We start from the raw sequence: 24,275 nt of genomic DNA, 5'->3' as shown, positions 1-24,275 counted from the left end.
TCAATGACTACATCTCTCAAATTTCATGAATTATTTTCTCACTCAGACACAACAACTGCCAAAAATCTTTGTACGTACAGGACATTTTGCATGTACTTACACACTGTTTTCAAAACTGTTAAACTTATGGTCAAAACAATAACATAATGCAAAACTGAATAAGACAGCAAAATTCAACAGCAATATTTTATTGAAACATATTTTAAATCTTAAAAATGCAGTTTAACCAGCCACAGTTGATTCTCGTTTTAGATAAACATCTACACAGGTGTTACTCTATTCTTTCCTAGGTGTATTGCCCTAGATGACATAAGATGTGATGTGGATGAGAACCTGTGGCCAAATGGAGAAGACCGAGTAGATTAGCATTACTATTGTATTTGTATCAGTGGATGGTGTGTATACAAATTATTGTATTTTGGGATTACTTAGTGCAAAAAAATAAAAATACATAAACAAATATTAACGAATTCTGCATGATGTCTGATTCATTCCAGTAACATATATTGAAATTATAAACAGAGATGTGTCCTTGTTTTACACAAGAAAACACTGTGTAATGCTACATGTTGTTAGTGTTTTTTAGGTCATTGTTTTGTGGGTGACAAAGTGTGTTTCTCGGCTGTCAACCTTTGCTAGTGTTCTGGAAGAATGAGTTTATTTGAGACCTGAATAAAGTGTATTGGTAGTTGTAGTGCATTTTGAATGTGAAATGAACTGCTTTGCCAAGCTGAAGGTCAGTTAGGAGAATTGTGTGAAGGGTTTTGTAAAAGTGACCTAAGTATTGAGAAATGTGTCCTAGCGGCTGTAAAAAAACTGTAATACGCTTAAGTTGATGTGAGCAGTAAATAAAAGGGTTAAAAACACAGTATCGCTCTCAAACCGCTCCTCTTGCTGGAATGAGACACAGCCTGATAAACAAGACAGGCTCCATTCACTGCAGAAACATGTTGTTGAGATCAGAGCTCAGATTAGTTTCAGTTATAAGGAAGAGAAACTCACACAGTCACTGACACTGAGAGGAGAAATGGCGCAGAAAGGAGTTCAGCTGGACCGAGAAACCTTCTCTTGTTCCATCTGTTTGGATCTACTGAAGGATCCGGTGACTACAGCCTGTGGACACAGCTACTGCAGGAACTGTATTAAAGGTTTCTGGGATGAAGAGGACAGGAAGGGAATCAACAGCTGCCCTCAGTGCAGGAAGACTTTCACACCGAGGCCTGTCCTGGAGAAAAACACCATGTTAGCAGCTTTAGTGGAGCAGCTGAAGAAGACTGGACTCCAAGCTGCTCCAGCTGATCACTGCTATGCTGGACCTGAAGATGTGGCCTGTGATTTCTGCACTGGGAGGAAGCTGAAAGCCATCAAGTCCTGTTTATCTTGTCCAGCCTCTTACTGTGAGAAACACCTCCAACCTCACTATGATGTAGTTCAGTTTAAGAAACACAAGCTGGTGGCCCCCTCCAAGAAGCTCCAGGAGAACATCTGCTCTCGTCATGATGAGGTGATGAAGATTTTCTGTCGTACTGATCAGCAGAGTATCTGTTATCTCTGCTTGATGGATGAACATAAAGGCCATGAAACAGTCCCAGCTGCAGCAGAAAGGACTGAGAAGCAGAAGGAGCTGGAGGTGAGACAACTAAACATCCAGCAGAGAATCCAGGGGCGAGAGAAAGATGTGAAGCTGCTTCAACAGGAGGTGGAGGCCATCAATGGCTCTGCTGATAAAGCAGTGGAGGACAGTGAGAAGATGTTCACTGAGCTGATCCGTCTCCTCCAGAAAAGAAGCTCTGATGTGAAGCAGCAGGTCAGATCCCAGCAGGAAACTGAAGTGAGTCGAGTCAAAGAGCTTCAGGAGAAGCTGGAGCAGGAGATCGCTGAGCTGAAGAGGAAAGACGGCGAGCTGGAGCAGCTCTCACACACAGAGGATCACAACCAGTTTCTACACAACTACCCCTCACTGTCAGCACTCAGTGAGTCTACACACTCATCCAGCATCAATATTCGTCCTCTGAGGTACTTTGAGGATGTGACAGCAGCTGTGTCAGAGACCAGAGATAAACTACAGGACATTCTGAGAGAGGAATGGACAAACATCTCACTGACAGTCACTGAAGAGGATGTTTTACTGTCACCACCAGAGCCAAAGACCAGAGCTGGATTCTTAAAATATTCACATGAAATCACACTGGATCCAAACACAGCAAACACACATCTGTTATTATCTGAGGGGAACAGAAAAGCAACATTTATGGAACAACAACAGTCTTATTCTGATCATCCAGACAGATTCACTTACTATCATCAGGTCCTGAGTAGAGAGAGTCTGACTGGACGTTGTTACTGGGAGGTGGAGTGGACAGGGGATAAAGTTGGTGTAGCAGTCGCATACAAGAATATCAGCAGAGCAGGGACGGGCAATGAATGTAGATTTGGAAACAATGACAAATCTTGGGCATTATATTGGTACCAAGGAAGTTTTAAATTTCGACACAACAATGTTAACACTGTCCTCTCAGGTCCTCGGTCCTCCAGAGTAGGAGTGTACCTGGATCACAGAGCAGGTATTCTGTCTTTCTACAGCGTCTCTAAAACCATGACTCTCCTCCACAGAGTCCAGACCACATTCACTCAGCCGCTCTATGGTGGACTTTGGCTTGGGTTAGATGGAGACACTGCAGAGTTGATTAAAGTCAAATACAGAAGACAGGTTCATGTTGATCCCTGACCATTATATGTACTTGTGTAGTTTCTAAATGAGGCTTTACATTTTAGAAGCTGAGAAGTTCAGTGGTCCATTGATGTGTGAAAATAATATTGCACTGATTCAAACTGTACTTACATTTATATACCTTACATCAATATAAATCTGAATTTGTTCTTATGGCTGATAATCATGTGAGTTTAAATGATACTACTCTTCATATTCAGCATGTTTGAAATCTGTCATCAGTCTGGTTAGTGGTTTTATTCTGTAGTTGCTGTAGTGGGTTGTCAAATGCAACAATATATTGGAGCTGCAGTGATTCATCGGTTAGTCAATGATTAGAGAATTGATTGTTTTATCATTATTTTAGTCACATTTAAAGCTGGTTCCAGTTTCTGAAATGTGAAGATTGTTGATTTTCTTGATCATATATGACTGTAAACTTAATGTGTTTGAGGTTTGAACTTTTAAAGTGTAACAAAAATTAAATACTTAATGTTTGACATTTAATATTATTTTTCATATGAAAAGTTTGATCACACTTGATCATTTATACATTTAAATACAGACACTAAATGATACAGTCCTGTATATTGTGGAGGATAGACATGTTTCTTCGCCCTGAGCTGTGTCTGGCAGGCAGATCGTCTCCACAAATCTGAAGCTTCTGATTTGGAGAAATTGATCTGAGGGAGACACCTGGTGGACAAACACAGACATGACAGGAAAAAAGATTAAAGTGCAGAGTGGAGACAAACAGCTGGAAATACTTGTTGGAAAGGATTGTCATGCTTCAGAAAAACACACAGCACACACTCTAACAGTCCTTTATTTGCACTGAAGGAGACACGTGAAGAAACCAAATCACACAATAATGACGTGAACACATTTATAGTCAGTGTTCAAGATGATGGATAGAAATGAAAATCATGGAGCATTTATGCATCTTTACATCTGTGTCTTACAGCAGAAGCAGCATTTACATGAACTCACTGGCCTTTTCCCACTGACCACTCTCTTCTTCATCACCTCATCTGCCTTTTCTGATCATTTTTCTTTCTTTCTTTCTTTCTTTCTTTCTTTCTTTCTTTTTTTTTAACCTTTTTTTCCTCATAGTAGTTTTGGGGAGTTTTTAATTAGATTTACAGGTTCAGAATAACTTTGTGATGTCAGATTAGAAAGTCTGTGTCCAACCCTGGTGTTTGATCAGATGTTTGATCCCTGCAGGGTTGGATTTTTTTATATGAATGTTGAATTTGTTGTATTTGATTTGAGTTAGATTTTTACTGATGAATGATTCTAAAAAGTGGATCTACCAACAGTTTATTTCCTTGCTATTATGATTAAAATGTCAAACAAATATATTTTCCACTTTTTGTGTGACAGAGGCAGGAATTTCTCTGTCCTGCATGTGGAGAAATCTGCTGTTAAATCAGAACATTAACAGGTTTCAGGTTGTATTCAAACACATATTACTGTGTATCATGTGTCAGCAGGCATGTGTTAACAGGGACTATAAGACACTTTAGTGGCTTTAATGCATATTTATATGTTTAACACAGTCAGGTGCACAGGTTCATTATACTAAAAAGAGGGAGGAGATGTGCTTCCAATATTTAAAATTAGTTTATTATTCAGACAGGGAAAGCAACTTTTAAAAAAAAAAACAAAAAACTACACATTCAACCATACAGGGAAGAGGAGCTCAAGACTGAGGCTTACCAGCAGGTGAGAATGGTCAACACAAGGGGAAGGCGGATCCATCAAATAAATAATTTTGGGAAAAAAAATCGACTCAGGTGCTTTTGAACATGCACTCAATTGTGAAGGGAACCAGGCACCAACTGCACACATACAACATGGGAGACCCACCACCATCTTCAGCTCTCACCCCGGACACAAAGGAAATAAAATCAGCAGAGTTATACACAAGTGGTGAAGTTGAATGATTGGGAAATAAATGTCGGTTTTAATAATGGACAAACCTGGGTCACATAGTTCCTCCAAAACTTGGCTTCAAAGAGGAAAACTGTTTTGTTTTTTCATGTTTACACACAGATATCCTGCTCAAAGCTCAAGAATGGATATAAGGTGAAATATTTTTCTAATCACTCCAACATTTATTTAGCTGCTACACAATTACATTCATTTCACTGGATGAGTAGATTTTTCATTTGATTTATCTCTCAGATAAACACACAGAGATTCGATGAGCTTCTATCTGTGTTATTAACTCCAAATTGTGGGTTTTTACAGCCAAGTTCATGAACTGCAGGAATCTCATGTCTGGTCCTGACTCACTTTTGTTTTATTTTAAATGCAGTCTGAACTTTGAACTAAAGGATGATGTCAGTGACATCACAGTTTTATATATATCATAGAGTAGGAGCATCGCAGCAACAGATTAGCCAAATGTAGAATATATGATGAAAAAGATGAATATTACAGTGTTTATGAAAAACGAATGCAGCTTTTCAGCGATAAAGGGCCATATAAATATTTACTTCCAGCTACACTATCCCCACCCTCGACCAGATGGTGGTGCTATAAAAGTGCTATATAAAGGCTGCTGAGCTGTGTTGTTCATTGGATTAAGTAAACTGATCACACAGTCAGACATTTTTCCCTTCTCCATTTTTCCTCTGATTTTTTAAATTTCTACTTTTTCAGATATTAAACATATGTCTTTATCCAAACTGCTTTACCCAAAGGTTTTCTTCTTCTCTCATACATAAAATATAGTTCTTAAACTTAGTAACATGAAAAACTATTTTGTTTACTTGTTTTAAATGTGTTCTCTAAATGTGCCTTATCCAGTCTGTATCCTGGACCCTGATCAAATACAAGAATGAACACCAGGCTGAAACAGATTCAGCAACTCGGAGTCAGCATGCAGTCAAAGACAAATCAAGGAGGCCGTTCACATTTAGCACCTGAAAACTTCTCTGAAATGAGATCTAGGTTACCATGCTGCTCAAAGTCCATAAATCATAATGATGACCAGCCTGAACTTTTCAGTGTCTGAATGTCAGGTCATGCTGTGGAGTTTCATCTGGTGGAGATGATGTTGTTATTGTTGCAGGTTTTCTGTATAAATTCCACACAGACGAGTCATAAAAATGTCATTTATATCAACATGGGTTAAACAGTACAAGTGCATTTTTCCTTTACAACAGTGTCCTGCATGTTGAAGAAGAATCATGAGTGAAGCACAATTTGAACATAAAGTCTTTCACTCATCACACGTCATTTTGAGTTGACAGCTGGTTGCTATAATGAGCGGCCGAGGCTCCGTTTGAACAGGACACACACTGACGTATTTCACACCTTCTCAGATCCATTACAGCATTTACTCTCCCCCACCAAAGTTTCACTTGGTATCTGCTGATTATTTACATCAAATAACTAAATAAACTGATCATTTATATTACATTGTATAGCTTACCTTGACACACATCCTAACAGAGTTTGTTTTGCACATTTTACATATTTATTTACAAATTCACATTCCAGTGATGAAACACTGCCATGAAGTGTTTAGGAAGCGTTTAATGGTGAACATTAATGTTGTGTGAACAATGCAGCTGCTAATAAAAAAAGGAAAAATTCTCTGTGTAGCAGGTGACCTGTCAGGTGGCCCCAGACTTTCCAGAATGGTGTGATATTCTGGAGCACTTATGGGCAACCAGTAAATATGATGTGGGAAAAATGAACAGAGGTAGTGACTCTTAAGTTGGATTTCAGACCATGTAACAGTAGTTATTAATTAAAGCCAGAAGCAGTGACTGCAGCACTGCATGGCAGGTTCTAATCCCTGCACCATATTGTTTCACCAGAAAGCAAAACTTTTCCTGTGATTTTTCTGGCAGATTTTTGGGTTTTGTTTTAGTACCAGGCTGATCATGCCAGTTAGTTGTGGGTTCATTTTTTTTTCTTTTTACGAGAAAGACAGTTTTTATGCTTGGACGTCCTGAACAAGGCCTCAAATGTTTTTTTGTAATAGTGCACTTAGACAAAACCTTTCAGGTGTCATCCCTCTGGGGGTGATATTTGGTGATTTAATAATCAGCTCTCTTTTAAGCAGGCCTGCAAGATTGGAATTAAAAGCACTATAAAATATTTAATTGAGAGCAAATACAAGGTGAGCTTCTCCAGATTACAATGGGCTTAGTGGAAATTCACCTACTTAGGACACTGACCATATTAGATGGTAAGTCCTGTATCTAAAAGGATTGCAGTGATTCAATTCATTCCAAAATCTGTTTTCTTTTTTTAAATGACATCATATTGCTATCAGTGGATACTTAAATCGGTGCGCAGATTTCCACTATCAGCAATGATTGGTATGAATGCATGTGACGGGACTGTGAGGGACTGATGATGTGGACTAAGTGTGACTGACTTGAAATTGAGACTAAGGACTGTAACTATTTCAGGATCAGTCACTTCTAATGTCTAATCCACTCCAAACAGTGAAAAAAGGGTGGATACATGTGGGGGTTTTTTGTTTGCTTGTTTTTGCAGGAGCAGGAAGATGACAGAGACCAGCGAAGGGGGAGACTGTAGGTTCACATGAGTGTGTGTGGGCCCTGCAGACTTAACCCTTTAGCTGCCACTTTTCTGTGTTACTGATTTTTGTGTGAAGGAAACTGTGGTTTTACTGGCTGCTTGTTGGTTATGGTATCACACTGTATTGTTGGGGAAATGTTAAATGTTACAGTGGGGAAAATGTGCATGCAATGTGGAAAATATACTGTGTTGAAATCAGTGTTCACGGCAGCAGATTGTTGACTACAAGATTATAGCAGCACCTCTGGAATCTGTTTATCCAGGCCTTACCCACGAGGATACACCACTGGCTAATGGTTTTGTTTTTTTTCCCTCTAAGGGTTTTGGCAGCACACAAGCAGACATAAATGAAATAAAGCAGGATGTGCAGTGATTACCGGACATTTTAGTGTTGGGCTTATTATCATATCCTTATTTATGTTAAGTTGTTGAGCTTATAGTGTTATAACAAGTGAGTGACATTACTTAAGAGTGGTTAGGGTTACACACTGGTTACAGTAGTTTTGAATAAACACATGGGATGATCAATGAAATTATGGTAACGGTAGTGTTGTAATGATCTGGGGGGAAAAAAATTGCACAAAACTTGTGTCTGTAGTGCTGAATGCCTTATTACTCTTATGACTTACAGTTGCTTGCAAATGTAAAGTTTATATTAACTCACAGATTTGTTTTCCAGGCAATAATAGTGTGGATGCAGGCTCCAGGTGGAGCTAGGAGTTAAACAGACTTAACATGAAAACTACGCTGATTTCATTTTCTAACACAGGTTTACAGGTCTGGAGTGACGCTACAAAAAAACCGATCAGCTGATCATTGATCAGTTTCATGATAGTAGCAACAGGAGAGGGAGGGGAGAGAATGAGAGAAGAAGAGGCAGCTGTGCAGCAAAGACAAAGAATAAAACTCCACCTTTGTGTCTTTTTTCATTCTAGCTGAAGTCCGGGACAAACTGTGCTCCTTTTCAGCTCAACACGAAACGCATAATAATTTCTCTGAATGCGGGAGGATTTCGTCTTTTTATGGGACGGTTGGCAACTCTACTAACTAACCTTATGAATTAAATAAAGTTCACTATCAGTAATATCATAGCACCCACCCAACTGTATAGAAACTCCGTCATGCTAGCTAGTACGCAGTACGAGTTATTGTAACTGACTATAAAAAGTCAGCACAACGAAAATAAACTCCACCTAAACTTGGTTTATATCTGACCCAGATAGACTGCAGGTCATAACTTCTTACCTGAAGTTCAGTTCACCTGACGCTCAGACTGGCGGCTGCCTCGGGTCTCTCCTCCTCCTGCCTCCGATCTCCCTCATCCACCTGCTATCCTCCACCACTTGTTAATTTTACTGAATCTGTGGACGCTCTGCGATGCCACCACTAAACAACTGAGTTATTTTTACACACCGGCCAGCATCTGGCCAATCCACCATCTTTCATTGTTTATACCGTTACAAAAAAAAAAAAAAAAATCATTGGGCCACCGAGGCCTGGTATGCCCGATGGCCAGTCCAGCTATGGCTGTGTCATCAGTTAACCCTTCGCGTACCAACTGTGGCACGCGTGCCTAGGGTTGCCAACCCCTGCAGTAGAATAAATAGAATAAAATATACAATAGGATAAAAATAGAATACAAATGCTGTATACAACTGAGTAAAAATACAACTTTGTCAGAAAAAGAGTATCACATTTCAGAGAAGCTGGTTGTAAATTCCACTTTAAACGTTTTTAATTTCATTTATTTTTTAAAGCGCCTTGAGGCAACTGTTGTTGTGATTTGGCGCTATATAAATAAAAGTGAACTGAACTGAATTAAAGCTAAACTCTGAGTTCAGAGGATGCCAGTGGACTGAAGATTGTCACTATCTGACGTGAAAACTCTGCCCCGCTGGTTTTTAAGGGATCGAGGGTGTTTTTTCTATGAACACAAATATGCAATAACAATAACAGCGAGTTCATTGAAATCACATTACCTTCTGGCACAGGGGCGGTCCTGGCCTGTTTGGTGCCCTGGGTGAACACTCCCTCTACCGCCCTGTGCCCAGTAATTGTGATGACGGTGTTAATGCTGACAGCCCGTTTGTTTGTTTTTATTTTGGGAGCTGGTTATTTAAATGCCGCTCCAGCCAGCCAGAGAATCCCCCACTATCCCCGCTGACTAGCGCAATCTCCAAAATGCGCTGGCATGATGTCGGGGCAGCATGGGTGCCAGCAACTTTTTTTTGCCAAAGCCATGATGTCGCCCTGGACAACCACCCATGTCACCCATATCAAAAACTGCTACTATTCTGGCACATGTTAAAGGGTGAAGAGAGGAAAGATGTCTGCACTGGCTGCCCGGGTAGCAGACATCTCAGAGGCAGATCCACCCTCAGATCAGCCAATCATCATCATCCCCCTCTCTTTCCCTTTCAGATTTTAAAACTTTAAAACACTGGACTGAACAGTAGCACTTTTCTAAAACGCTAAATACTATAAACTATGTAAACATGCTTCATTCATGGAGTTACCATTTCAGTGAAATTATACTGGTATGAGATTGTGAAGGTAACTGCTTTGAGAGGTTGTATCTAGCTTACATCACATTAGCTACTTGTATATCTGTCCCAGTAGTTCCTTCATGAGGGATTCCCCCCGCCACATCCATTCGAGTACTAACTGCTGCCAAGTTATAAACACAGCCCGTTTTGGTCGTTAAAAAATGAGCAAAATGATCTTGATTGAGCTGTTAATAGTTTCTTTTGAAACGTAGCCGTTCATTTACAGAATAGATCCCAGTGTGCCACAGGGATCTATTCTTGGGCCGTTATTGTTTTCATTGTACCTTTTGCCTCTTGGCGCGATTTTCCGGAAACATAAAGTGCCATTCCATCTATACGCAGATGACTGCCAGCTCATTTTAAAGTCCTTTTATTGGTTTTTAAATCTCTAAACGGTCTGGCACCTGATTATTTGTCTGACTTGTTGAAGCCCCACGTCAACACTCGTTCCCTTCAGTCAGCTGAGCAGTTGCTGCTTTCGGTCCCAAAGTCACAGCTGAAACTTAGAGGAGACCGAGCGTTCTCTGTTGCTGCGCCGATGCTTTGGAATAACCTTCCCCTCCATATTAGACAGGTTACATCAGTGCCAGTTTGTAAGTCTTTATTAAAAACCTATTATTATTCCCTGGCTTTTAACTCTGTGGGTAACTGATATTTTTATTTATTTATTTATTTATTTTAATTTTATTGCTATGTCTGGTTTTATTACTATGTGCATATTAGTATTGTACAGCACTTTGGTCAACCAGGTGTGTTTTTAAAGTGCTATATAAATAAATAAATGATGATGATGATGATTTACAGACAGATAAAAAGTAAACATCTGATGATTCTTTAGGTTTTCATCGCTCTGATTTCTCAGCATATTAAATGAGAAATTACAAATTTGTATCCACATTCTCATGCTCCAAGTGCTTTATCAAAGTGTGAGACACCCCCCACCCTGTAATTAATGACTCAGCCCCCTGAGTCAATACTTTGTAGAACCACCTTTTGCTGCAATTACAGATTCTCGATTGGATTTAGATCTGGACTTTGACTGGGCCATTCTAACACACGGATATGTTTTGTTTTAAACCATTCCATTGTTGCCCTGGCTTTATGTTTAGGGTCGTTGTCCTGCTGGAAGGTGAACCTCCGCCCCAGTCTCAAGTCTTTTGCAGACTCCAAGAGGTTTTCTTCCAAGATTGCCCTGTATTTGGCTCCATCCATCTTCCCATCAACTCTGACCAGCTTCCCTGTCCCTGCTGAAGGGAAGCACCCCCAGAGCATGATGCTGCCACCACCATATTTGACAGTGGGGATGGTGTGTTCAGAGTGATGTGCAGTGTTAGTTTTCTGCCACACATAGCGTTTTGCATTTTGGCCAAAAAGTTTAATTTTGGTCTCATCTGACCAGAGCACCTTCGTCCACATGTTTGCTGTGTCCCCCACATGGCTTGTGGCAAACTGCATATGGGACGTCTCATGGCTTTCTGTTAACAATGGCTTTCTTCTTGCCACTCTTCCATAAAGGCCAACTTTGTGCAGTGCACGACTAATAATTGTCCTATGGACAGATTCCCCCACCTGAGCTGTAGATCTCTGCAGCTCGTCCAGAGTCACCGTGGGCCTCTTGGCTGCATTTCTGATCAGCGCTCTCCTTGTTCGGCCTGTGAGTTTAGGTGGACGGCCTTGTCTTGGTAGGTTTACAGTTGTGCCATACTCCTTGCATTTCTGAATGATCGCTTGAACAGTGCTCCGTGGGATGTTTAAGGCTTGGGAAATATTTTTGTAGCCTAAGCCTGCTTTAAATTTCTCAATAACTTTATCCCTGACCTGTCTGGTGTGTTCTTTGGACTTCATGGTGTTGTTGCTCCCAATATTCTCTTAGACAACCTCTGAGGCTGTCACAGAGCAGCTGTATTTGTACTGACATTAGATTACACACAGGTGCACTCTATTTAGTCATTAGCACTCATCAGGCAATGTCTATGGGCAACTGACTGCTCAGACCAGAGGGGGCTGAATAATTACGCACACCCCACTTTTCAGTTATTTATTTGTAAAAAACGTTTGTAATCGTGTATGATTTTTGTTCCACTTCTCACGTGTACACCACTTTGTATTGGTCTTTCACGTGGAATTCCAATAAAATCGATTCATGTTTGTGGCTGTAATGTGACAAAATGTGGGAAAGTTTAAGGGGGCCGAATACTTTTGCAAGCCACTGTAAGGGTAGAGCTAATCGCAGACCTAAGGGCAACACAGGAGGCAGAGCTAAGGGCAACTGACCTGGGTACTGAACAAGAAATGACTGGGCTGATGACCGGGCTGAAGTCTGGGCGGCTGACCAGGCTACGGGCTGAAGTGGTGGTTGTGGTGGAAGCAGAGCAGGTGGTTGAGTGGCTGACTGAGCTCCCGGCCGGGTAGCTGACTGCATGGGGCCTGAAGTAGTGACTGCACAGACCAAGCAGTGAGTGTTTGTAGAAGTGTGGCTGAGTCCTACTTGCCTGGACTGCCCATGCAAAACAGCCTCGCTCTCAGAGACGTTATTATTAGTTTTAATTCTTTACTGTCCAAAAAACTGATGGTACAGGTAGTGGATGAGAGGAAGTGATCGGAAAAACACTACCTGTTGAAGTCTCTTACAACTTTCCATCGCATTGATTACGCTCCTGCAGTAATCCCGCAGCTGCTCGAGCATGTCCATCTCCATTGCAAAACCTTGGCCCGCTAGGTCCATTTTATGGTGGAGTTGTTCTGTCATGGTGTGTGCTGTGCAGACAGGAGAAAAGGACCCAAACACTGGACTCATTGAGGCAAAGCGTGAACTTGAAAGCAGCTTTATTGCTGACCAAGGAAAACCAAACAGAAAAACTGGAAAGCTAGAACCAAAATACACAAGAAAACATCAGGAGAGACCGCACAAGGGAGAACTGATGTTCACAACGCAACAACAACAACAACTACCTGACAGGGACTAAAATACACTGGCAGGCACATGAGGAAACAAGGAATAGGTGGGCACATGGCTGGAACTCATTAGGCTAGACAAGACAAGGAAGTTTTTCAGAATACACTAACATGAGACAAGACCTTCAAAAGTAAAACAGGAAATCCACATACTCAACTCAGACACACAACACCAGAGGGAACACAGAGTACAGAGACAAGCGTGACATGAGACATGACTGACTGGGGGATGAAGATTTAAACACGAGGGCAGAGCTAAACCTAAGAGCTAGAAATCACAATCCCGGAAGAACTAGCTATATTACTCATAATTAAATCTCACTACTTAAGGGTGTTTTTTCCTTTGTCTTGTTTTATTTCCTTTTTTCCCCATTTTTTTGTCTTTTGTGTGGATGTTTTTGTTGTTTAAAAAGACATACATGGATATCTGTAACAAATTATTGAAGCTGATGAACATGATACTGTACAGTGATTGCTAAATGAAAAAATTACATTTTTAAAGCAAGAAAAAAAAAAAAAAAGAATGCACGAGCAGCAACTGTGGTCCAATCACGAGTAAGAACTGATGATGCATGGAGCAGAGAAGCAGGTGTGGAGAAGTAGCACCGCCCCCCAAAAAGGCCTGGAGATTTAAAAACCTGAGTGGGCTAGGCTCAAAAATATTGTTGCAGATATTTAGTATAGTTCATATTAAAAGTTGATGTTATGTTACTGATATATTCAACAGGAACAAAATGTATCCATTTCAATCAGAAAAAAACAGTCCTTTTTTTTTTTAACTTTAAACTGTTGTTCCATTTCCATAACAATACAATTGTCAAGGAGTGCAGTGTGGCAGGCAGGAGTAGGACCCAAAATGCAGGCGCACAGACTCAAGGTGTTAACTCAAAGTCAGAGCTTTATTGGCTGGCAGGAAGAAGAAAAAAAAAAAAAAAAAAAACCACACACAAACTAAACTGGGAAACAAACTAAAACTCACAGGGAGATCCACACAGCAAGAGGGGCGACGCGACACTGACTCAGAGAAACACAGGGTTTAAATACACTGGGAAGTAACGAGGGGAATGAGACACAGAAGGAGAGCACAGCTGGGAGAAATCAGAACTGACGAGACAAGGGAGCAAAGTAGGATACACTCACATGAGACAGACCTTCAAAATAAAACAGGAAGACCCAAACTAGACTAGGGGAGACAGAGCAACTAAGAAACAGACAATACCAAATACCACCACGAAGCAAAACAAAACGGGAGCACCAGGAGCCCAAAAAGGACACGTGCACAAAAAACACTGGTGCACAAAGAACAGTCCAACAGTAAGTCAGGGGGCTCACCGTGCGGACGGCAACGGAGGCAACAGAGAAACAGTTCAGGGGGCCGACCCGGAGGTCGCCGGCACAAGAGTTCAGAAGTCAAACAGTCGGGGGGGCTGACCAGGTGGGTGGCACAGGTGACAGAGCTGGTCTCGAGGCCGGCTGTGCGGAAAGCATCGGTGGTCACGACATAGAGACAGTTCAGGGGGCAGACCGTGCGGAGGGCAGCGGCGGCGAGTCAGGCGAAGGTGGTCTGGGGGCCGCCCACGATGGCGATGACGTCCGGCTAGAGGCCCAGAAACTGGCCGACAATGCCGAGGTGCTGAACGTACCTTGGACGGGGGTGTAACAATTGCTGGACCAAGCGTGGAGACGAAGGCTCGGAGGCTGAACCAGGCGTGGCGGAAGCAGATGCTGATGCTGCAGGCGGCGTGGATGTTGAGGTTGCAGGCGGTCGAGCCAGTGGTGGCCGAACGGTCCCACCAGAACCGTCAGCAGACATGAGGATGTGCTGGCTGGGTCCTCCCGGACCCCCAGCTGAAGAGGCAAGAGGCTGAACGGGCCCCTCGGACCCCCAGCTGAAGAGGCAAGAGGCTGAACGGGCCCCTCGGACCCTCCAGCGGAGACGAGGAAGGGCTGGCCGGGCTCACCAGAACCCCCAGCGGAAGAGGCGGGTGGCGGTGCGGGAGCCGCAGAGTGCTGGATGGACTCAGCCGAGCTTCCAGCAGGGGCTGATGTAGAGCCAGAGGGTATTGGGACCCCTGGCTGAATGTTAAGCTGACCAGAAGACTGTACTGCTACTGGGGACTGGGCCAATGGCTCAGGTGTGAGCTGAGCTACTGGAAACACGGGGAGCTGAGCTACTAGTGGAGGTGAAGTAGATGACTGCACGGGAGACACGGGGAGCTGGGCTACTAATGGTGGTGAAGTAGATGACTGCACGGGAGACTGATTTGAGGGCGTCTGCACTGGCACAGGGGGCTGAACTGATGTCTGTAGTAACGGTGGTGGTGGTGAGAGTGGAGTAGGTGGTGGAGTTGATGACTTCACAGGGGAATGAACTAGGGGTGACTGCACAGGAAACTGAACTAGAGGTAGTAGTGACGGTTGTGGTGCTGGTGGTTGAGTGGGGGACTGCACTGGGGACTGCACTGGGGACTGCACTGGGGACTGCACTGGGGACTGCACTGGGGACTGCACTGGGGACTGCACTGGGGACTGCACTGGGGACTGCACTGACGGTTGTGGTGGAGGTGTAACGGGTGGAGGAGTGGCCGAATTGGCTGCGGGTCGTGCAGCTAATGGCTCAGCTACAGTGCCTTAATGGCAGGGCTATAGGTTGAATGACTGACTGAGTAGCAGCCTGAATGGCTGAGTGTAGTGATGAAGAGAAACGGGTGGTAGTGTGGATGATGGAGCTAAGGGCAACTGAGTGGAAGACCAAACGGAGGGAGACTGAAGTGCTACGGAGAACTGAACTGGTGGCGATGCAGGAGACTGAGCTCGGAACTGAATAGGCACATGAGCAAAGGACTGAACGGGGAATTGAGCTATGGATTGCACAAGTGGCCGAACTAAGGGTTGAATCGAACAATGAATAGCAGACTGGGCTAAAGGCAACGTAGGAGGCTGGAGTGATAGCTGAGGTGAAAATGGAGCTAGTGGTGGAGTAAACGACTGTGCTAGCGGGGACACAGGAGACGGGGGCTGGGCAGCTAAGTGAGCACCAGGGGGCTGGGCAGCTAAGTGAGCACCAGGGGGCCGGGCAGCTAAGTGAGCACCAGGGGGCCGGGCAGCTACGTGAGCACCAGGGGGCCGGGCAGCTACGTGAGCACAAACGGCTCCGGAATAAACAGTCCCAAATCCATTGTCTCTTTCTTTTACCACACCTGGTAACTGAGAGGACTCAGGGTCCGGCTGTGGCGATGGACGTCGGCGGCGTGATCGCCGCTTCTTTTTTGATGATGGCTCTGACGGGCCGAGCAGCTCCACGTCCGGCCCTTCAGGCAGGTGAGCAGTGGCAGCTGGGGGATGAAGGTGGAGCTCATTTAGGATTAAATCTTGTTCGAGCGGGTGGAGCGCACTGAGTAGCCAAGGAAGACCAGAGATTAAACGCTATAGTCTGGTTTCCACAGCACGGCGAAATTCCCTCCCCTCATGTTCAAGCCAGAGATGCAGGAGTCTTTCCACAGAGTAAATTATGTCCAGACGCAGTTCTTCTGGTGGGTTGAGTGCTGCTGGGTCCATGTCTGTTCGCGTTGTTCTGTCAAGGAGTGCAGTGTGGCAGGCAGGAGTAGGACCCAAAATGCAGGCGCTCCGACTCAAGGTGTTAACTCAAAGTCACAGCTTTATTGGCTGGCAGGAAAAAACATACAAACTAAACTGGGAAACAACAAACTAAAACACACAGGGAGATCCACACAGCAAGAGGGACAACGCAACACTGACTCAGAGAAACACAGGGTTTAAATACACTGGGAAGTAACGAGGGGAATGAGACACAGAAGGAGAGCACAGCTGGGAGAAATCAGAACTGACGAGACAAGGGAGCAAAGTAGGATATACTCACATGAGACACAGACCTTCAAAGTAAAACAGGAACATGCAAACTAGACTAGGGGAGACAGAGCAACTAAGAAACACAGACAATACCAACAACAAAGAGACACAGAGGGCAGCTACTAAATACTCAGAGAACTAAACAGAATACAAGAAAACCAAACTAAGACACTACACTAAAGAATAAGCTGGGACAACAAAGAGAACTAAGAACATAATACAAAAAACTCAGAGGCACAAGAAACTCAAAACACTGGGTCACTGACCCAGGACCGTGACAACAATAATGTAAAGTGACTGCCAGAAAAAACTGAGATTATTCTGAAAAAGGGGCAAAAACATTCAGTTATATTATGATTTCTTGCCCTTTTACAGCCAAAAATCTATCTGAGGGAGAGAAACTATTTCGAATTAACATAAACCTAAATGAAACATAAGCATCATGTCAGTGGCTGCCTTATCTGTACATTTAGGATCATTGTCCTCCTGCATTGAACAAAACTGAAGGACTGTTCGTTAACTTGTTGCAAACTCAGTTTCACCCGGTTCTTTTTATTCCTCGAAGCATCCAGAGATGGCACCGGAACGCAGTAGTCATTTCACAAAACCTTTATTCATCTTTATTCATCTTCATTTAAGCATGCATCTTCTAGAAGGGGAGACGTGCCAGGCCGGTGTCCCTCTGCAAAATCTTCACTGTGTGTGTATGTGAGTGAGTATGCATGTAGGGGTGGGTGTGTCGTAACAATTAAAGCACTGTGTGTGTCTCTGTATACGTAACTTCCTGGGGGTCATAAAAGTAATCTCCTCACCCAAGCTAAACCAATTTCCTCTACACAACATAGAAAACAGAGTTAACATATTACAAACGCTGAGACTCCCACTCTGCATCCACTGGGCCATTGGCCTCTTGTTGTTTTACATTTACAGATAAGCATGTGGAGAGTCTTCTGCAAACCTACTTCTAAGTTATGGCAATTATGAACTTTTGTTAAAGGTACAAGCATCAGCATCAGCAACCCCCAACTGTAGCTTCCTGTCTCCTTCTATGGCAAGGAGAACCCAGTGTACATAAATTCCTTTGCTTCTAAACAATTACACACACTCTCAGGCCTACAACTAAGCCAAACTGAAACACAGACCAATCCTTCCTTATTCCTCGGATCTAAACAAATTTAACACATCATATTATAATAATTATGTTCTTGTACTCACAAACTTCAGTGAGAACTGTGACATTTCTAAAGTGGAGTTTATTTATATAGAAAAAAGGGTTAACAAGCTAAAAAGTTGAAAAAAAGAAAGGTTAAACATACATTATCGCTCTCAAACCACTCACAGCATACAGCACAGCCTGATAACCCTCCCTCTTCTTCCTGCTCTTAAATACAGCACCTCCTCTCTGCTCACGTGTTTCCTTGTTCCCTCCCCTTCAGATCTGCACTTGGGTGTAACCAACATGTGGTGATGTGTAAGAGCTGACAGGGTCCATTCACTGCAGAAACACATGATGTTGAGGTCAGAGCTCAGACTAGTTTCAGTTATAAGGAAGTGAAACTCACACAGTCACTGACACTGAGAGGAAAAATGGCACAGAAAGGAGTTCAGCTGGACCGAGAAACCTTCTCTTGTTCCATCTGTTTGGATCTACTGAAGGATCCGGTGACTACAACCTGTGGACACAGCTACTGCATGAACTGTGTTAAAACCCACTTTGATGAAGAGGACAGGAAGAGAATCCACAGCTGCCCTCAGTGCAGGAAGACTTTCATACCGAGGCCTGTCCTGGAGAAAAACACCATGTTAGCAGCTTTAGTGGAGCAGCTGAAGAAGACTGGACTCCAAGCTGCTCCAGCTGATCACTGCTATGCTGGACCTAAAGATGTGGCCTGTGATTTCTGCACTGGGAGGAAGCTGAAAGCTATCAAGTCCTGTTTGGTCTGTCTGGCCTCTTACTGTGAGAAACACCTCCAACCTCACTATGATGTAGCGCCATTAAAGAAACACAAGCTGGTGGCCCCCTCCAAGAAGCTCCAGGAGAACATCTGCTCTTGTCATGATGAGGTGATGAAGATTTTCTGTCGTACTGATCAGCAGAGTATCTGTTATCTCTGCCTGATGGATGAACATAAAGGCCATGAAACAGTCCCAGCTGCAGCAGAAAGGACTGAGAAGCAGAAGGAGCTCGAGGTGAGACGACTAAACATCCAGCAGAGAATCCAGGAGCGAGAGAAAGATGTGAAGCTGCTTCAACAGGAGGTGGAGGCCATCAATGGCTCTGCTGATAAAGCAGTGGAGGACAGTGAGAAGATGTTCACTGAGCTGATCCGTCTCCTCCAGAAAAGAAGCTCTGATGTGAAGCAGCAGGTCAGATCCCAGCAGGAAACTGAAGTGAGTCATTTCACATTTCACAACATTCACTCACTTCTGCTCATCCTTTTCAGGGTCACTGCAGCCTATTCCATCTGTCTTGGGGTGGGGTACACCCTGGACAGTCTGTCGCAGGGCTATAGACAACCATTCGCACTCCCATTCACTCCCTGTCCTCCTCTCTCCCCACCTTCACCCGGTACGCCACCTGCCTCACCAGAGACGATAAAACATAGGACTTATTGTATGCTAACACCAAGGAGGCATACAGCTCATCATCTCTTCCTCCCCTGTTGGGCTCAGATCACAACCTTGTTCATCTCCAGCCTGTGTATAAACCTCTAGTACACAGAGAACCAGTTGTGAAACGCACAGTAAGGAAATGGTCGGCAGAGACTGAAGAGGCCCTGAGGGACTGTTTCCTTTCCACTGTATGGGACAACCTACCAAATTTCCCCTTGTGGGACAATTAAAGGATTATTCTATTCTATTCTATTCTAACCTCTGCAGCCTTTTGGAGGATGACCTCAACAGCATCACAGACTGCATTACGAATTACATGAACTCCTGTGTGGACACCGTACCCATAATAAAGGAATGATGTTTTTCTAACAACAAGCCATGGACAAATCCTGAAATAAAGGCTCTCTCATCAAGGAGAAGAAGAGAGTCTTTAGATCTGAAGACAAACAGGAGCTAAGAGTTCTCCAGAAGAAGCTGAAATCAAAGATAAGGCAAGGGAAGGAAAACTACAGGAGGAAGATGGAAGAGCAGCTGTAACAGGACAACATCAGAGGGGTTTGGAACAGCCTGAAGACAATCTCAGGACAAATACCAACCACCCAGGCTTCAGGAGACTTGGGGTGGGTAAATTACTTACTAACTTAGATCCTCCCATGCCTTATGTTGACATATCGGGCGGCAAACGAATGCCACCAGGCTTGATCTTGTGCCCGGGCTTCAGCTTCTTCCAACAATATATTTGATGTCTTTAGGTCTTGATGGAATGACCTTTGCCAGGTGTTACGGGGACATCTTCATGGTCTTTTAATGCCCAGGGGTTGCACGCGCATCTCTGTTTTTGGAATCCGTCCGTCATCCATGCCTCGGAGTCGGAGTCTTTGGCCTGCAACGATGTTGTGAAGTTTGACTGTGCCACTCCTTCGCAAGACCTCCTCGTTGGTGATGTGCTTGGTGTAGCGGATCTACAGAATCCGGCGCAGGCACCGCTGCTGAAAGACGTCGAGCTTGGTGTTGATGCAGGCCGACACCTTCCAAGTCTCGCTGGCATAAATGGCGGTTGGGATCAAGATCGAATTAAGCAAGCAGAGTTTGATCTTGAGGGAGATAGTCGGGGAGGACCAGATCTTGTTCATCCTCTGAAATACCGCAGCCAGCTTTCCAGTGCGGCATTTGACATCCACCTCCGCATCGCTGTCATGGGAAATTACGCTACCGAGGTAGGGGAATTTCTTCACTTCTTCTAGCTGCGGTGTCCCGATGTAGATCCCCCGTCATGGGTCCTTGGAGCTGACGTGCATGATCTGCAACTCCTCGGGTCAATCTTGAGGCTTCTTGTCTTAGATTGGTCGTTCCTTGCGGTAGCTTCAGCTCGTCTTCCTCGAGTAGGGCGATATCGTCAGCGCAATCGAGGTTGCCAAGATGGTCTTGATCAGACCAATGGATGCCAGCTCCTATACGGGCACCAGCTCGCCACATGACGTAGTCGAGGGCAACGAGAAAAAGCTGTGGTGACAGGATGCAGCCCTACCTGATGCCGGTGGTGTTCTTGAAGAAGTCGGTGTGGCCGTTTCCGGTCTTAACGCAAAAGCACGATCGCAAGTACAGGTCCTTGAAGATGTTGATGAAGATGGTAGGGACACCGTACAAGCGCAGGATCTGCCAAAAAGAATCGCGGTGGATGCTATTGAAGGCCTTCTTGAATCGACAAAATTGATGGCGAGTTGTTGCCGGTACTCGATGCACTGTTCGATGATGTTTCTTAAGGTGAAAATCTGTTCCGTGCACGATCGGCCGCTTTGGATCCCAGCTTGCTCCTCTCATAGACGTTGGTCGAAGGCACTCCTCAGTCGTCGAAGGAGGACAATACATAATGCCTTGCCAGGCACAGAGAGAAGGGTGATGCCTCTCCAATTGGTACACTCGGAGGTCTTGCCCTTCTTTGGTAGCTTGACTATGGCGCCCTTCCGCCAGTCCTCCGGCACTGTGCCACTTTGCCACCACTTGTTGAACAGGGCCGTAAATTCTTCCACCTGGGGTTGGTCACCGTGTTTCAGGAGCTCTGCTGGTATTTCGTCTAAGCCAGTCGCTTTGTTGTTCTTGAGGCTCTTGATCGCGATCTTCACTTCCTCGATGGTGATTCTGCCAGTGTTGACCCCAAACTCATGTTGGGCATTCTCTGCCTCAAAATTGTACGTCGTGGCGGGCTGGTTAAAAGTCTCTTGGAAGTGTTCGGCCCATCTTTTGTTTTGCTCTACTTGAGTGATCAGGAGCATCCCATTTTTGTCCTTGACCGGGACGTTTGCATTAGTCCTCGATCCAGTAAACTCATTTATGATGCGGTATATGTCTTGGAGTCATTCTGATCTGTTGCTTCCTGAGTTTCGGCACCTTTTTGTTCTAGCCATTCTTTCTTGTCTTTCCAACAGCTTTTCTCCACTAGCCGGTCTAACTGCGTATCGTTGGGTTTCCTCCTCTCTGGCTTGTTCGCTTTTTAGCCTGCTCTCTTTTGAGCTTCGCGATTTTTCTCTCATCGATCAGTTTCCATGTTCTTCCTTGGATCCACTGTTCGCTTCTCTTTCCTCTGCGTCTTCTGATAGTGTTTTTGGTGGACTCCACGGTGGCGTCCTTGTGGCCAGTCCAGAGGTCTTCGACGTCTTCCATTTCTCCAAGGACGGCGAAACAATTTTGCAGTTCTAAAGTGAAGGCATTGACAACGGTCGGGTCCTTGAACTTCTCAATTGCGAGTGGTTTCTTTGGTGCGGGCTGTCTTTGGTTCCAGAGTTTGAGTTTGACTTCCGCTCTGACTAGGTGGTGGTCAGATCCAACATCCACTCTTCGATAGGCCCTTGCGTCATGCAAAGCAGACCTCCATTTTTGGCTGATGCAAATAAAATCAATTTCATTGAATGTATGCCCATCCGGGGATCACCATGTCTTCTTGTGGATCTCTCGGTGCTGGAAGTATGTATTTCCAACGCACAGCCCATTTTGCTCACAGAAGGATACTAATCGTTCGCCGTTGTCACTGAGATGCGTTGAAGATGCATGTGGTCCAACCACTGTCTCCAATCCTAATCGGTCGCCACCCAGCTGGGCATTGAAGTCTTGCATCGTAAGGTCGTGATTCGGGATGTCATTAACGACGTCTTGCAGCTGATTTTAGAAATTGTAATTGAAAGCAACTTCCGTATTGTCCATTGGCGCATAGACTTGCACAATGGTTGTCTTGGTGTGTACCAATCCAAAACAAGCTGTGATGATGCAGTCGTTAACAGGTTTCCAACCAATGAGTGCTCTCACAGCTTCTTTGCTCAATACAAGCCCCACTCCATGTTCATGTCGATCTTGGTGACACGAGTTCAAGATCGTCTTGCCATCGCTGATAATTCGGCCGCTCTCTATCCACCTCATTTCACTGATTCCGAGGATGTAGAGCCAATAATCATTAAACTCCTTCAAAAGTTGAGCCAGCCGTCCGCTTTGATATAACGTGCGAACCTTCCACGTCCCAATTCTTGTGATGGTTTTGGCGGAGAATAATGCTTCCATCGGGCGCTGGATGCCATTTTCGGTTTCTTCAATCACCGTCATCCAGTTTGAAGTAGAATTCCCGCCACGTTGCACGTCGTTTGTCATTTCTGTAGCGGTAGGGTTTTTTACAGGGACGGTTTGCTAGCCTGACGCCCAACCCTCCTCCTTTCTCATCTAGGCTTGGGACCATTCATGGTGGAGCTGGGGTGGGCAAATGACCTAAATAAATATTTTAACAGGTTTGATCAAACACCCACCCCTCCCCCAGCATTGTCCCCTCTGCTGCAATCTCCCTCATCTTCAGGGAGTGCCTGTCTTTCATCTCAGGACTTCACACCTCTCAGCTCCCAGCCAACACACCCACCCACGGTTTCTGTGGACTCCAACTTACACTCCCCTCCCCCCAAATCCACTCTTTCTATCTCAGCACTTCGAGTGAGGAGCGAGCTACGCCAGATCAAGGTGCGGAAGGCTGCAAGTCCAGATGGCATCAGCTCCAGGCTCCTGAGGTGCTGCGCAGAGGAACTGTGTGGCATCCTAGGATATCTGTTCAACCTGAGCCTGTCACTGGGAAAAGTACCACAGCGTACTTTTGACTAAAGTGCAGAGGGGAAATTCTTGTTGGAATGAATTTTCATGCGTCAGAAAAACACACAGCACACACTCTAACAGTCCTTTATTTGCACTGAAGGAGACACGTGAAGAAACCCAATCACACAACAATGAAGTGAACACATTTATCGCCATTGTTCAAGATGATGGATAGAAATGAAAATCATGGAGCATTTATGCATTTATAGGTCTGTGTCTTACAGCAGAAGCAGCATTTCCATGGACTCACTGGCCTTTTTCTACTGAACACTCTCTTCTTCATCACCTCATCTGCATCTCGTGACTGCTGCTGAGCTCCAACCCTTTTAACCTCCTGGAGATGATTCAAGATTCAAAGCGTTTACTGTCATGTGTGCAACGAAAAAGCATCTCTCTGTACAATTAAATTATTTCTCTGCTGTCCACACGCAGATGCCGGTTAATATGTACAAATAGATAAAATACAAATAGCATGAATATATAAATGGAGACAAAAATTGAAGTATTAAATAGATTTATGAGGTACAAGCTTAATATGCTGCTTTGATATGTAAGATGAACTGATGTGCAAAAATTATTATTACTGTTAAAATAGGTCAGCAGTTCAAGAGTCTGTTAGCAGTGGGAAAGAAGGAGTTGTTGAGTCTGGATGTTCTGGATTTCACACTTCTGAACCTCCGTCCCGAGGGCAGACGTGTGAACAGTCCGTGTTGGGGGTGTGTGGGGTCTTTGAGGATGGAGGCAGCTCTCCTCTGGACTCTGCGATGGTAGATGTTCGGCAGAGAGGGCAGCAGAGTCCTGGTTATCTTCTCCACAGTTGTTATCACTCTCTGCAGGTGTTTGCCATCCATAGCAGTAGTGCTGCCATACCATGCAGTGATGCAGCTGGTCAG

The 24,275-nt window shown here is 44.3% G+C and overlaps 2 protein-coding genes and 1 pseudogene across 2 annotated transcripts; 2 read left to right on the top strand and 1 right to left on the bottom strand.

Moving 5' to 3' along the window:
- The first annotated feature begins 1,012 nt into the window (after positions 1-1,012).
- Positions 1,013-2,728, top strand: LOC102788036 (tripartite motif-containing protein 16-like). The gene has a single exon (XM_035916075.2). The coding sequence runs from the start codon at positions 1,028-1,030 to the stop codon at positions 2,726-2,728; it is 1,701 nt and encodes a 566-aa protein (XP_035771968.2). The 5' UTR covers positions 1,013-1,027.
- Positions 2,729-18,234: 15,506 nt separating this feature from the next.
- LOC148103846 (uncharacterized) lies at positions 18,235-20,772 on the top strand. The gene is made up of 3 exons (XM_087838223.1): positions 18,235-18,949; positions 20,038-20,477; positions 20,647-20,772. The coding sequence occupies exons 1-3, from the start codon at positions 18,235-18,237 to the stop codon at positions 20,770-20,772; spliced, it is 1,281 nt and encodes a 426-aa protein (XP_087694349.1).
- An 817-nt stretch (positions 20,773-21,589) lies between these two features.
- On the bottom strand, positions 21,590-22,896 carry LOC118455901 (protein CFDP2-like; annotated as a pseudogene).
- Between the last annotated feature and the right edge of the window lie 1,379 nt (positions 22,897-24,275).

This window comes from Neolamprologus brichardi, chromosome 3, assembly GCF_056152115.1.
Source record: "Neolamprologus brichardi isolate AB-2024 chromosome 3, ASM5615211v1, whole genome shotgun sequence".
In the NCBI taxonomy this organism is placed as follows: Eukaryota; Metazoa; Chordata; class Actinopteri; order Cichliformes; family Cichlidae; genus Neolamprologus; species Neolamprologus brichardi.
The sequence above is the reverse complement of the archived record's forward strand: the minus strand, read 5'-3'. Positions and strand labels throughout refer to the sequence as shown.